This window comes from Cherax quadricarinatus, chromosome 16, assembly GCF_038502225.1.
Source record: "Cherax quadricarinatus isolate ZL_2023a chromosome 16, ASM3850222v1, whole genome shotgun sequence".
Taxonomy (NCBI): Eukaryota; Metazoa; Arthropoda; class Malacostraca; order Decapoda; family Parastacidae; genus Cherax; species Cherax quadricarinatus.
Genome location: NC_091307.1, coordinates 13,958,069 through 13,972,332, shown reverse-complemented (window position 1 = coordinate 13,972,332; position 14,264 = coordinate 13,958,069). Strand labels below are relative to the sequence as shown.

The following is a 14,264-nucleotide window of genomic DNA, read 5'->3' as shown; positions in this document are numbered from 1 at the left end:
CACACACACACACACACACACACACACACACACACACACACACACACACACACACACACACACACACACATACACACACACACACACACACACACACACACACACACACACACACAAATCCTGTGTCACAAACCTTCTGGAGTTTTATGATAAAATAACAGAAGTAAGACAAGAGAGAGAGGGGTGGGTTGATTGCATCTTCTTGGACTGCAAGAAGGCCTTTGACACAGTTCCTCACAAGAGATTAGTGCAGAAGCTAGAGCATCAGGCGCATATAACAGGAAGGGCACTGCAATGGATCAGAGAATACCTGACAGGGAGGCAACAACGAGTCATGGTACGTAATGATGTATCACAGTGGGCACCTGTGACGAGCGGGGTCCCACAGGGGTCGGTCCTAGGACCAGTGCTATTTTTGGTATATGTGAACGACATGACGGAAGGGTTAGACTCAGAAGTGTCCCTGTTTGCAGATGATGTGAAGTTAATGAGGAGAATTAAATCTGATGAGGACCAGGCAGGACTTCAAAGAGACCTGGACAGACTGGACACCTGGTCCAGCAAATGGCTTCTCGAATTTAATCCTGCCAAATGCAAAGTCATGAAGATAGGGGAAGGGCACAGAAGACCACAGACAGAGTATAGGCTAGGTGGCCAAAGACTGCAAACCTCACTCAAGGAGAAAGATCTTGGGGTGAGTATAACACCGAGCATGTCTCCGGAAGCACACATCAATCAGATAACTGCTGCAGCATATGGGCGCCTGGCAAACCTGAGAACAGCATTCCGACACCTTAGTAAGGAATCATTCAAGACACTGTACACCGTGTATGTCAGGCCCATACTGGAGTATGCAGCACCTGTTTGGAACCCGCACTTGATAAAGCATGTCAAGAAACTAGAGAAAGTACAAAGGTTTGCAACAAGGTTAGTTCCAGAGCTAAGGGGAATGTCCTATGAAGAAAGATTAAGGGAAATCGGCCTGACGACACTGGAGGACAGGAGGGTCAGGGGAGACATGATAACGACATATAAAATACTGCGTGGAATAGACAAGGTGGACAAGGACAGGATGTTCCAGGGAGGGGACACAGAAACAAGAGGCCACAATTGGAAGTTGAAGACACAAATGAGTCAGAGAGATAGTAGGAAGTATTTCTTCAGTCATAGAGTTGTAAGGCAGTGGAACAGCCTAGAAAATGACGTAGTGGAGGCAGGAAACATACAGTTTTAAGACGAGGTTTGATAAAGCTCATGGAGCGGGGAGAGAGGGGGCCTAGTAGCAACCGGTGAAGAGGCGGGGCCAGGAGCTAGGACTCGACCCCTGCAACCACAAATAGGTGAGTACAAATAGGTGAGTACACACACACGCATGCACACACACACACACGCATGCGCACACACACACACACACACACCGATAAAACAGGCCTAGTGTCTAATCGACATGTGCCTAGGACAAAATGGTAACTAACACACACACGAAGGTTTGCAACAAGACTAGTCCCAGAGCTAAGGGGATTGTCCTACGAAGAAAGGTTGAGGGAAATCGAACTGACGACACTGGAGGACAGGAGGGTCAGGGAAGACATGATAACGACGTATAAAATACTGCGCGGAATAGACAAGGTGGACAAAGCGGGATGTTCCAGAGATGGGACACAGAAACAAGAGGTCACAATTGGAAGTTGAAGACTCAGATGAATCAAAGGGATGTTAGGAAGTATTTCTTCAGTCATAGAGTAGTCAGGCCGTGGAATAGCCTAGAAAGTGACGTAGTGGAGGCGGGAACCATGCATAGTTTTAAGGCGAGGTATGATAAAGCTCATGGAGTAGGGAGAGAGAGGACCTAGTAGCAATCAGTGAAGAGGCAGGGCCAGGAGCTATGACTAGACCCCTGCAACCACAAATAGGTGAGTACACGACCCCTGCAGCTAAAAATGGGTGAGGACATACACATACAAACAACACGCACACACGCACACAAAACTCTATCATCACACACAAAAGCACGACAACAGCATGACAAAATGTGTTCACTAATTTGCCAAAAAATACAAAATATCGCACCGGAAGCAGGTCATTGCATGCACGGCAATTCTCTTGCACGCACACGTGTACACGTACGCTCGCACGTACTCGCAGACGCACAGATACACATATACAGACACAACTAACATACACACACATATACAGACATAAGTAACATACACACACATATACAGACACAACTGACATACACACGCATATACAGAGACACACACACACACACAGACACACACACAGATGACGTGAAGTTGATGAGAAGAATTCACTCGATCGAAGACCAGGCAGAACTACAAAGGGATCTGGACAGGCTGCAGACCTGGTCCAGCAATTGGCTCCTGGAGTTCAATCCCACCAAGTGCAAAGTCATGAAGATTGGGGAAGGGCAAAGAAGACTGCAGACGGAGTACAGTCTAGGGGGCCAGAGACTACAAACCTCACTCAAGGAAAAAGATCTTGGGGTGAGTATAACACCAGGCACATCTCCTGAAGCGCACATCAACCAAATAACTGCTGCAGCATATGGGCGCCTGGCAAACCTCAGAACAGCATTCCGACATCTTAATAAGGAATCATTCAGGACCCTGTACACCGTGTACGTTAGGCCCATATTGGAGTATGCGGCACCAGTTTGGAACCCACACCTAGCCAAGCACGTGAAGAAACTAGAGAAAGTGCAAAGGTTTGCAACAAGACTAGTCCCAGAGCTAAGAGGTATGTCCTACGAGGAGAGGTTAAGGGAAATCAACCTGACGACACTGGAGGACAGGAGAGATAGGGGGGACATGATAACGACATACAAAATACTGAGAGGAATTGACAAGGTGGACAAAGACAGGATGTTCCAGAGATTGGACACAGTAACAAGGGGACACAGTTGGAAGTTGAAGACACAGATGAATCACAGGGATGTTAGGAAGTATTTCTTCAGCCACAGAGTAGTCAGTAAGTGGAATAGTTTGGGAAGCGATGTAGTGGAGGCAGGATCCATACATAGCTTTAAGCAGAGGTATGATAAAGCTCACGGTTCAGAGAGAGTGACCTAGTAGCGATCAGTGAAGAGGCGGGGCCAGGAGCTCGGACTCGACCCCCGCAACCTCAACTAGGTGAGTACAACTAGGTGAGTACACACCTACACACACACACACACACACACACACACCTACACACACACACACACCTACACACCTACACACACACACACCTACACACACACACACACACCTACACACCTACACACACACCTACACACCTACACACACACACACACCTACACACACACACACCTACACACACACACCTCTACACACACACCTACACACACACACCTACACACACACACACCTACACACACAACAGGCCTAGTGTCTAATCGACATGTGCCTAGGACAAAATGGTAACAAAATGGTAACTAACACACACACACACACACACAGTAATGCTTTATTTACAGAGAGCAAAGTCGGTGTATTTTTCCAGAATGAAATGTATGGGTGTGGGGGGGGCAGGATCTGTGTGTGTGTGGGTGTACATATACATGCATGTGCACATGTCAGTTCTCAGATCCTGACACTTTCTCTTAACTTGTCTCTCTCTCTGGATTCATTCTCTGTTACTCGTATGGGCCCTATCATACCTTCTTATAAAACTCTGTGTGAAGCTTGCCTCTATCATTTCTTCACCCAGATCATTCCACTTCCCGACCACTCTGAGACTGAAGAAATACTTCCAACCATCATTGTGGCTCGTCTGTGACTAACTACAGCTGTTCCCCGAGTTCATATTTCTCGCCTCTCAAACACCCTATCTCTTCCTACCTTATCAATTTCCTTGATTATTTTGTATGTTATGTACTGATTATTCTGCCCTTCATTGTTTTTTCTGTTGCCATTAGCCTCCTCATAGCTCAACCCCTTAGCCTTATTGCATACTTCTGCACTTTCTCCAGTTTCTTAAAATGCTTTTTTAGGTGTGGATTCCATACTGGTGCCACATACTCTAAAATGGGCCAAATGTATGTTATATTAATGGTAGAGAATTGCTCTGTTTAGATTCCTGAAGGCTACTCTATATTTTGCCAGACTAGCATTGACTGCAGAGATTATTTGGCTGATGCGAGTCTGGTGTTATGCTGGGCACTATGCTCACCTCTAGGTTTCTCTGAGTAAAGTCTGCAGCCTCTGTTTCTCTAGTTATCCCCATTTTCTGGTCTTGCTCCTTCCCTATCTTCATGACCTTGTGTTTAGTGGGGTTGAATTAAAGCAACCACTTATCTAATCATTTTTTTTTTATCAATTTGTCCAGATCCCTTTGGAGCCTTTCCCTGTCCTCATCTGTTTTTATTCTCCCCATTACTTGTACTAACATGGACCCTTGCTTAACCCTGATAGTTACTCTTCCTCATTCTGACATCTCTTACCCAACAGTCACTCTTTGCTTACCTTGCTAAAGACAGTAATTCATTGGAGTACATTCCCTGTTGTTCCCACCTGAATCTCATGTTTTTGGCCCACCTTCATGCATACAGTATCAAATGCCTTCCTACAGTCTTAGAAAATGTAATCTATCAATCCCCCTCTCTCTCTCTCTTTTCACATCTTACATTTTAGTCAGATAAATTCTTTTTTGTAAACAAATTCTGAAATTACTATCTTTATTTGAATGATGAGTTTACCACATAAATTATAGTTAATTTAAAATGATTGATACTTCTGGATCATGTGATACCTAAACGAGATACTATAGAAACTTCATCTTCATAAGTAGATTTGGGTTGTTACTCGCTCCTGTTTTGGGTGCATAAACTGTATGTTGTAGATGAGAATAAAAAAAATGATTTGTGTTGTAGGTGCCCCTGAACCTCCTGCTGACAAACCCAACCACAGTGAAGTAACAGCTGACTCAGTCACCCTGTCATGGTATGGGCCCACCTATGATGGTGGATCAGTGGTAACTGGTTACACAGTGGAGGCATGCAAGTCTGGTCAACATGAATGGTACACCCTTATCAATGGGTTAGTTACTTACTAAGAAGTTTTATTCTTAATCACATCCCTGATAAAACAGTCAGTTCTAATATTTATCCCACTCTGAAACTTTCTTGATAGCTGCAACCAAACACACAGGCATAAGACTGTACACCAAAATCTCTTCCCTGTGTCCAGCTCAACCTGTGCAAAAACTCAATGTGCAAAAAGGGACCTGAAGATTCCAGAGGTTCCCTATCTGCTAGCCACTTCAAAGCTACTATGTATTTAAAAGCACCTCCATACAATAATGTGATCCTAACTGCAATTTATTATGTCAAACAAATACTGAAACCCTGTTTGTCATCCAATACTGTCCCTGTTCTCCCAAGTTTTCTTTCATATATACGTAATTACATAGGCATATACGTTCTCATCATATTTTGTATTAATTCAGTCAACTAGTTTCACTCTTATTGCAATTTTTATCAAGATTTTTATTTTGAAGTAACAATAATTTTAATATAGTACAATCTAAGTGTTCTTATTCTCATGTACATTGCTATTATTTTATCACCATCATATACATTTGAGTCATACTGAATTTATTTTTACTGTGAATATTATTAAGGTCTTATAAGTGTATGTAAAATATTATAATCCTTCTAGATGTAAGTTAGGTTTAAGCTTGCCCAAAATGCTTTGCATAATAAAGGGGCTTTATGTGATTTATGTAATATCATCCAATTTTGTACAAATGGATTTTGAATTTGAAAATTAAAATTTTACTAAATTGTCTTTCATATTGCATGTACAGTAATTACTTTGTGCATATTAGGGAAGAGCAAGGGTGGTTTGTATATAGTTTTCTTAAAAGAATGGGTCCTTTGTCCTAGGTTCAGTGTGAGTGCATGTTCTTGCTCAATGCTGTTACTGGAGCTCATCCATAGTGCTCATTGTCTAGGGATATCAAAAAAAATGATAATTTTTTTTTTAAGTTCTGGCATTCTTAATAACTGAAAGTACCATAAATAATAATCCCACCAGTGTGATGAAATTAAACTTATTTTAAAATCTGTACATCCAAAGCTGTCTTCAAATCTTAATTTTTTATATAAAATTAGCAAAGATGTGACAGTTCAAATGCTTGTTTCTGCAAGACCTGATTTTACACAATACTGCATAAAACATAAGAAGCAGCCTGACTTTCTCCTATGTAATCTTGTACCATTAACTTTACAGGGATAAATTAGTTGAAAATTGGTTTGGAATTGTTTAATCTTACTTCAGAGCTTAACTTCATTCTTGTTATTTGCAAAGAATGAATGTAAGGTATAATATTTTTATATGCTGATATCTAAAAATCCCCTGAAGAAATTTTTTTATTAGTTAATGGTGGTTCTAATTTTAAAGTATCATATACTGTTGAGTACCTGCAGTTGCTTACCTTTGATACCTTAAGCTCACCATAGACTGGGCGACTTGTGCTTTTTTGTAATAAAATATCCTCCTGTCTAGTTAATAACTTGTGTTTAGTAAGCTACACTGAGTGGCTGAAATTTAGACATCGTGATATATGAATATATTCAGTTAAAAGTATATCAGATATTTTGTATGAAAATTTACAATTTAGGTGCCATTCAACATCATACATTGCGCGGGGCCTGGAGAAAAACTGCCAATACGAGTTTCGTGTGCGAGCCCAGAATGTGCATGGGGTGTCAGAGCCCTCGAAGCCCTCCACTCCAGTCACCACTAGTGACCCTGTTGATGAGGAAGAGCCTGAGCCTGAAGGTAATTTACCATTAATATACTTGCCATTTACAATGTTTAAACTGTCTCATTTTTTCTTGGTTTACATATTAGCTATTATATGACTGATAAATCTTTACCAAACATAGATGTCAGAAAGTATGGTTTAACGTGTGTTTGTCAGACACAGAGATTTGAATAGTTTAAAAAATTTACTGATTTTATGCCAACTGTGATTTATTATTACAGTACTTGTCTGGATAATTAAATTTCATTAAATAGTTTTTTATGACCCAACATGCAATGGATACAACTTGTATTTGTATGCAATTCTTTCTTTGTAGATCATGAAACTGCATTTGCACCGTTGAATGTTGAGATTGAACCTGGTAATCTTTTTGATAAGAAGTATAGCATGCACGAGGAAGTAGGAAAAGGTCGTTTTGGAATTGTGTACAGAGTAACAGAGAAAGCTAATGGTACAAGAAGAGCTGCAAAAATTATAAAGTCCAGAAATGCTAGGGAAAAAGAAAAGGTAATGGTGTAGTGTATATTATTATTATCTGTAATCCCATTACATGCAATCTGATCATTATTACCACTTGTGCTCAAAATTAATATAATGACTGGTGCTATATCAGTAAGTGATTACCATAACCCAAATACTGAACTGTGTACCTAAACTTCAGTAATGACTATCATTGGTCTTGCAGGTTCGTGAGGAGATAGATATCATGAATTCTCTGCGGCATCCAAAACTTCTTCAACTTCTAGCAGCATATGAGCAACAAAGAGAAATGGTTATGGTTATGGAATAGTAAGCGATTTTTGTCAATTTAGTAACTAGTTTTAAGTATATTTACAATATATTGGCAGTGGTTATACTTGCCTCATCTATGGTATATGCATATGGGGTTCTAGAACAGTAAATCATCTGAAGCCAGTCATAAACCAACAAATCTCTACCATTAGAATAATAACTCAATCTCATTCCAAACATCACCAATCATCCCTAATACAGTGGACCCCCGCTTAACGATCACCTCCAAATGCGACCAATTATGTAAGTGTATTTATGTAAGTGCGTTTGTACGTGTATGTTTGGGGGTCTGAAATGGACTAATCTACTTCACAATATTCCTTATGGGAAAAAATTCGGTCAGTACTGGCACCTGAACATACTACTGGAATGAAAAAAGTTCGTTAACCGGGGGTCCACTGTATTTAGAGATTTGAACTTCATATGTAAAGCATCTATACTACTACTACTACACTATTACATGCAGAACACTCAATACAGATATTAACCCTGAGCTGCAACATGTATAAGACAACAGAAATAAATCTCTCTCTTTGATATTCCATGTGTAAGACCAACAAAATCTTGAAGCAAATCAAAGAACCAAAAATTTGGAACATTGTTCTTTGAAGAATTAAAAAACTTTAGTTTCCAATAACTTAAAAAAAAAAATACTGAACTTCATAATGTTTATAATCATAACATTGATGTTTACTCTGTCCAGTTTAAACTCGTAACTTATTCAGTTGCTACCTCACCATTGTAATTTAAACCGCTTGTAGAAAATATTTTTGCTCTAATTATGCATTATGATTCTTGTCTAAATATGTGCACTAGTATTAAGTAGGTCTGAATGAAATGCTTTTCATAACAAGGAACTTTACTTAGAACATAAAGGTGATAATCCCAGAGCTGCATTAGATCTGTACTCGTGCAGACTTTTAACTCATTCATTGTAATATCCATGTATGTATGTTTAAAGATTTTTTATTTTTTTTTATTTGCACTTACCCAAGGCATGAAGTGAATTTATCTGCCCTTATTTTGGCTCAGTCATTTGAACCCAAGTAGGAAATTGATCATTAAAAAAGTTGCTTGTTTAATATGAGCAGTTTGCTTTTAACAGCTGAAGTATGGAAACGATTGGTTAATTATGTAGAGTACCATTGGGTAGCTTGTATGCTAATACAGACTCCCAATGTATGTACAGCAATTTAATGATGTTAGAGTTCCTGAGGATTGCTACCCAGGGGTTTAGAGCTCTGACCCTATCTTTCCCATAGATACCCATGTTCTACTCAGGGGTATGTTTCCCAACCATAATATTACATATCCAATCTCATTTAGTTTTTCATTAGATTAATAGAAGTGCATAGTACAGTACTCAAGTCACTCTTCTATTTCTTTTCCTCCCTCTTTCTTCCCCTTTCTCCCACTCCCTCTCTTCTACTTCACCTCCATTCCTGTTGCATTCCCTCCCTCCTTTAGTGAGGGAAGGAGGGTGATGGAGTAACGCAGTAGCAAGAGTGACTCCTCTCGTTCCCATTATATATGACACATCACTTTAATAATGCTCTTACTTATTCACAAATGCTCATTGTTGAGGGCAAAACTTAAACTATATCAGACTTAAACTTTGATGTTACATACAATATTTCATTTTCATTTTTATTTTTTCTCGAAGGGTCTAATATTTAGTAGGAACTTAAAAACAAACATTACATGTTAATTTGTATAAAAAATTACAATAGAGAAAATATAACTCCATGGGGAAGTGGAAATGAATCCTTCCTCCATAAGCCATGTGTGTTGTAAGAGGGGACTAAGATGCTGTGAACAAGGGGCTAGTAACCCCTTCTGTATAAATTACTAAAAGTAAAAAAAGAAAAACTTTATGAAAGCATTTCTTTTTTGGGTCACCCTGCCTCTGTGGGAAACAGAAACATGTTAAAAAAAAAAAAAATACATAATTATCTAGTAGGGTGAGTGCTGTTAGTTACTTAAATTACAATACAAAATATGAGATAGTATAAGCCTAACAAAATATGGAAGATGAAGGAATGCTGAAATAAGAACAGGGATAGGATTGGACAAAAACAGTATGCTTCAAGATTTGCTTATCACACAAGCATAAAATTAACATACAAACGGTCACTACATTTGTTAAAATAACAAGAAAAATTATTTTTAATTCAGCCTTGTTAATACTGATAATGTCTTGCTCACTAGAAATAAGACTTTTTGCATTTAGTACTTAATTTGATTATACAGTATTATTATTCCTGTAAATGTAGTCGATTGGACAAAGCATACAACTCATTTTATAGCATAATCACTCGATGTGAAGGTCTTAAATTAGTTTTACAACTCATTCTCCTAAGAAATTGCTAGATTTATTAGTATAATTTAAGTTCATAGAAAAATAACAATGCTGACACACAATCAGAACCTTATAGAATTTGGTTTGAGCTAATTTACATACACTACTCTGAATTAATGTAAAGGTATAGCAAGCAGTTGGCTTCAGTCTATGTACTTGTAACAGGTTATATTTTTAACAAATTGGACATGTGCAGAAGTTGATGACTGTAAGAATGTTAATTTAAATTTTTTTGTTGGGCTTTCAGCATTTGATCGGTTTAGCACTTTATAATAATTTCTGCATTTGAATATGAGTAGGCCGTGTTTTATATAACATATTAGTGTACGTATACTTTTTTCCAGTATTAGCAGAACCAGAGAATATCTATAACAGTATTCTGCATTTACTGAACAGTGTAACTAGACGAGAAATCTCATACAAACCAAATAAAAGTATTTTCTTTTTTTTTAGACAAAATTGTCATTGTTTGAATGTTCACGTAATAAATTTTTTTTTTATTTCATAAACTTACTTATTGCAGTATATCAGGAGGGGAACTATTTGAACGTGTTGTGGCCGACGACTTTGCCTTGACAGAGCGAGATTGTATTCTCTTTGTAAGACAAATCTGTGAAGGAGTCGATTACATGCATAAAAATCTTATTGTGCATCTTGATTTGAAAGTGAGTTATAAACAGTTGGATATTATTTTCTGATACTTCACAAATGCTTGTACTATTCCTAGTGACATGTGGATTTATGCTATTTTAATTAATAAGGAAATATTTAAGTTATGTAGGCTCTGTTTACATTTCATACATATCATGGCATGGCATACATATACAGGTGCAGTGTGAACTATAGCACCCTAACTTAATTTTCTTCCATATAAAAGATTCTACATTTACACTTTTACCATACTATACTGGACCTTTCTGAAAATTATATGAAGTACATTTATTTATAAGTGCCAATACTGTGTATTCCCCAGCCTGAGAACATATTGTGTGTACGTCGGACATCCCATCAAATCAAGCTCATAGACTTTGGGCTTGCTCGCCGTTTTAACCCGGAAGATCCATGCAGGGTCCTCTTTGGAACACCGGAGTTTATTGCCCCAGAAATCATTAACTATGAACCAATTGGATTTTCTTCAGATATGTGGTCTGTAGGAGTTATCTGTTATGTTTTGTAAGTATCATAGTTTTTAATATGTAATTTCTAATCCCTTAAAGGAGGTTCCTTGAAGCCAGTGAGGGGCTCTTGATCAAAGGAGTGGGAGCTTTTCTCCTCCTTAGATCAAACCTCAATGCCTCTCATTTCCTAGGCACTGCATGATGCCATTGGGTTTAGCACTCCCCTCCTAAATGTAATAGGTAATTTCTGAAAAATAAGGAAAATAAGAGAAAAATATATTTTTTAGAAAGATGCGATGTGCATTCCGAATCAGAAACTTGACGTGCATCTTAATAACTGTGATTCAGTTATGTGCTCATTCTTATGTCAGAATAAAACAGATTAGAGCAAAATTATTTTAAAATAATGCAGCCATGTAAAATTTCCTATTAGTCATGACTTAGGCTTGACTTCTATTTCAAGTGCCTAAACCCTGCGAATTACTATACCAATGATTGTTTGGGAGTTAGATACTGTACTGTGAGATAATTCAAATTAAATTTTTATTTCTCTTATGCTATACAAAGATAATGTAATTTGCATGTAATAAAACATTGTTAGGTACAAAAAAAACACTAGTAAATATGCAAATGCATTTTGGGCTGATTAATTCTAATGCTTAAAGACTGGTTAAGATATCACCTTACAAACAAACTCAAGGTGGTCCACAGTCACTCAAAATAAATGCTAACCAAGGAAAGAATATTATACTGTAAAAAGCATCAATTAATAAAGTACAGTACTGGGAGAATTCCCTAATTATCCCAAAAAGTTTAGTTATTAAAATGAAGATGAGGGTTATATTAGTAATTCAAGTTGTCATGTTTCATTTACAGTAGATACTAGATGCAGCAAATGACTTATGTGATATGGAGATTAATACCCTCTGTAAAGGTGACTTTACCTTGTCAATTTTAAATATACATCTCTTGCCACTTTATAGGAGAGGGCCCTAGATGTAAGGCAAAGATATTCAGTTTCTTTTAAATTATATAATGCTAGTAACTATTACATGATATTTCATCTTGCAAGTATTAGTACTAGCCATTACAAGGTCCAAAATGCTGTAATTTAACCTTATATTGAAGCCCTAGCCTATTGAATTAGGAATCTTTTCACAATCACATAAATTAAGCCTTTTAGATGACAAACATTACTGCATCAGATTTCAGGAAAGAAATTGGGAAGAGTTGAGACTCAGTGCATCTTACTTAATTATAAGAGTTCTGTATGATGGATAATTTAACCTGCATTTTCAACCAGATTATCGGGCCTGTCTCCTTTCATGGGTGACAATGATGCCGAGACGTTTGCCAATATAACTCTTGCAGAGTTTGACTTCGATGATGATGCATTTAGTGCTATTACTGATGATGCCAAAGATTTTATAACGTCTCTACTAATCCAACAAAAAGAGTAAGTGTGTTGCCTTTGTATTATATTTTAATCCCTTCATCCAGAGAATCTGAACTACCCTTCACTCTTTATGCATCAAACCTGTGTGTGTGTGTCTATATATATATATATATATATATATATATATATATATATATATATATATATATATATATATATATATATATATATATATATATGTGTGTGTGATGTCACCGTGGTTGTTTAATATATTTATAGATGGGGTTGTAAGAGAAGTAAATGCGAGGGTCTTGGCAAGAGGCGTGGAGTTAAAAGATAAAGAATCACACATAAAGTGGGAGTTGTCACAGTTGCTCTCTGCTGATGACACTGTGCGCTTGGGAGATTCTGAAGAGAAGTTGCAGAGATTTGTGGATGAATTTGGTAGGGTGTGCAAAAGAAGAAAATTGAAAGTGAATACAGGAAAGAGTAAGGTTATGAGGATAACAAAAAAGATTAGGTGATGAAAGATTGGATATCAGATTGGAGGGAGAGAGTATGGAGGAGGTGAATGTATTCAGATATTTGGGAGTGGACGTGTCAGCGGATGGGTCTATGAAAGATGAGGTGAATCATAGAATTGATGAGGGGAAAAGGGTGAGTGGTGCACTTAGGAGTCTGTGGAGACAAAGAACTTTGTCCTTGGAGGCAAAGAGGGGAATGTATGAGAGTATAGTTTTACCAACGCTCTTATATGGGTGTGAAGCATGAGTGATGAATGTTGCAGCGAGGAGAAGGCTGGAGGCAGTGGAGATGTCATGTCTGAGAGCAATGTGTGGTATGAATATAATGCAGAGAATTCGTAGTTTGGAAGTTAGGAGGAGGTGCGGGATTACCAAAACTGTTGTCCAGAGGGCTGAGGAAGGGTTGTTGAGGTGGTTCGGACATGTGGAGAGAATGGAGCAAAACAGAATAACTTCAAGAGTGTATCAGTCTGTAGTGGAAGGAAGGCGGGGTAGGGGTCGGCCTAGGAAAGGTTGGAGGGAGGGGGTAAAGGAGGTTTTGTGTGCAAGGGGCTTGGACTTCCAGCAGGCATGCGTGAGCGTGTTTGATAGGAGTGAATGGAGACAAATGGTTTTTAATACTTGACGTGCTGTTGGAGTGTGAGCAAAGTAACATTTATGAAGGGGTTCAGGGAAACCGGCAGGCCGGACTTGAGTCCTGGAGATGGGAAGTACAGTGCCTGCACTCTGAAGGAGGGGTGTTAATGTTGCAGTTTAAAAACTGTAGTGTAAAGCACCCTTCTGGCAAGACAGTGATGGAGTGAATGATGGTGAAAGTTTTTCTTTTTCGGGCCACACTGGCCGATTCCCACCAAGGCAGGGTGGCCCAAAAAGAAAGTTTCTCTTTTTAAATTCAGTAATTTATACAGAAGAAGGGGTTACTAGCCCCTTGCTCCCGGCATTTTAGTCTCCTCTTACAACATGCATGACTTACGGAGGAAGAATTCTGTTCCACTTCCCCATGGAGATAAGAGGAAATAAACAAGAACTAGAAAGAAAATAGAGAAAATAGAAGAAAACCCAGAGGGGTGTGTATATATATGCTTGTACATGTATGTGTAGTGTGACCTAAGTGTAAGTAGAAGTAGCACGACGTACCTGAAATCTTGCATGTTTATGAGACAGAAAAAAGGACACCAGCAATCCTACCATCACATAAAACAATTACAGGCTTTCGTTTTACACTCACTTGGCAGGACGGTAGTACCTCCCTGGGCGGTTGCTGTCTACCAACCTACTACCTA

The 14,264-nt window shown here is 38.5% G+C and overlaps 1 protein-coding gene across 15 annotated transcripts in view; it reads left to right on the top strand.

The window, feature by feature from the left end:
* Positions 1 to 12,541, top strand: part of LOC128688939 (titin homolog) — a 748,574-nt gene extending 736,033 nt beyond the window's left edge. For all 15 annotated transcript variants that reach the window (XM_070085630.1, XM_070085629.1, XM_070085628.1 and 12 more), the window contains 7 exons: positions 4,895 to 5,060; positions 6,646 to 6,806; positions 7,109 to 7,299; positions 7,478 to 7,581; positions 10,467 to 10,608; positions 10,917 to 11,116; positions 12,365 to 12,541. In XM_070085630.1, coding sequence (XP_069941731.1) covers positions 4,895 to 5,060; positions 6,646 to 6,806; positions 7,109 to 7,299; positions 7,478 to 7,581; positions 10,467 to 10,608; positions 10,917 to 11,116; positions 12,365 to 12,521 — 1,121 coding nt within the window. In that variant the 3' untranslated portion in view covers positions 12,522 to 12,541. The remainder of the gene's footprint in view (positions 1 to 4,894; positions 5,061 to 6,645; positions 6,807 to 7,108; positions 7,300 to 7,477; positions 7,582 to 10,466; positions 10,609 to 10,916; positions 11,117 to 12,364) is intronic.
* The last annotated feature ends 1,723 nt before the right edge of the window (positions 12,542 to 14,264 follow it).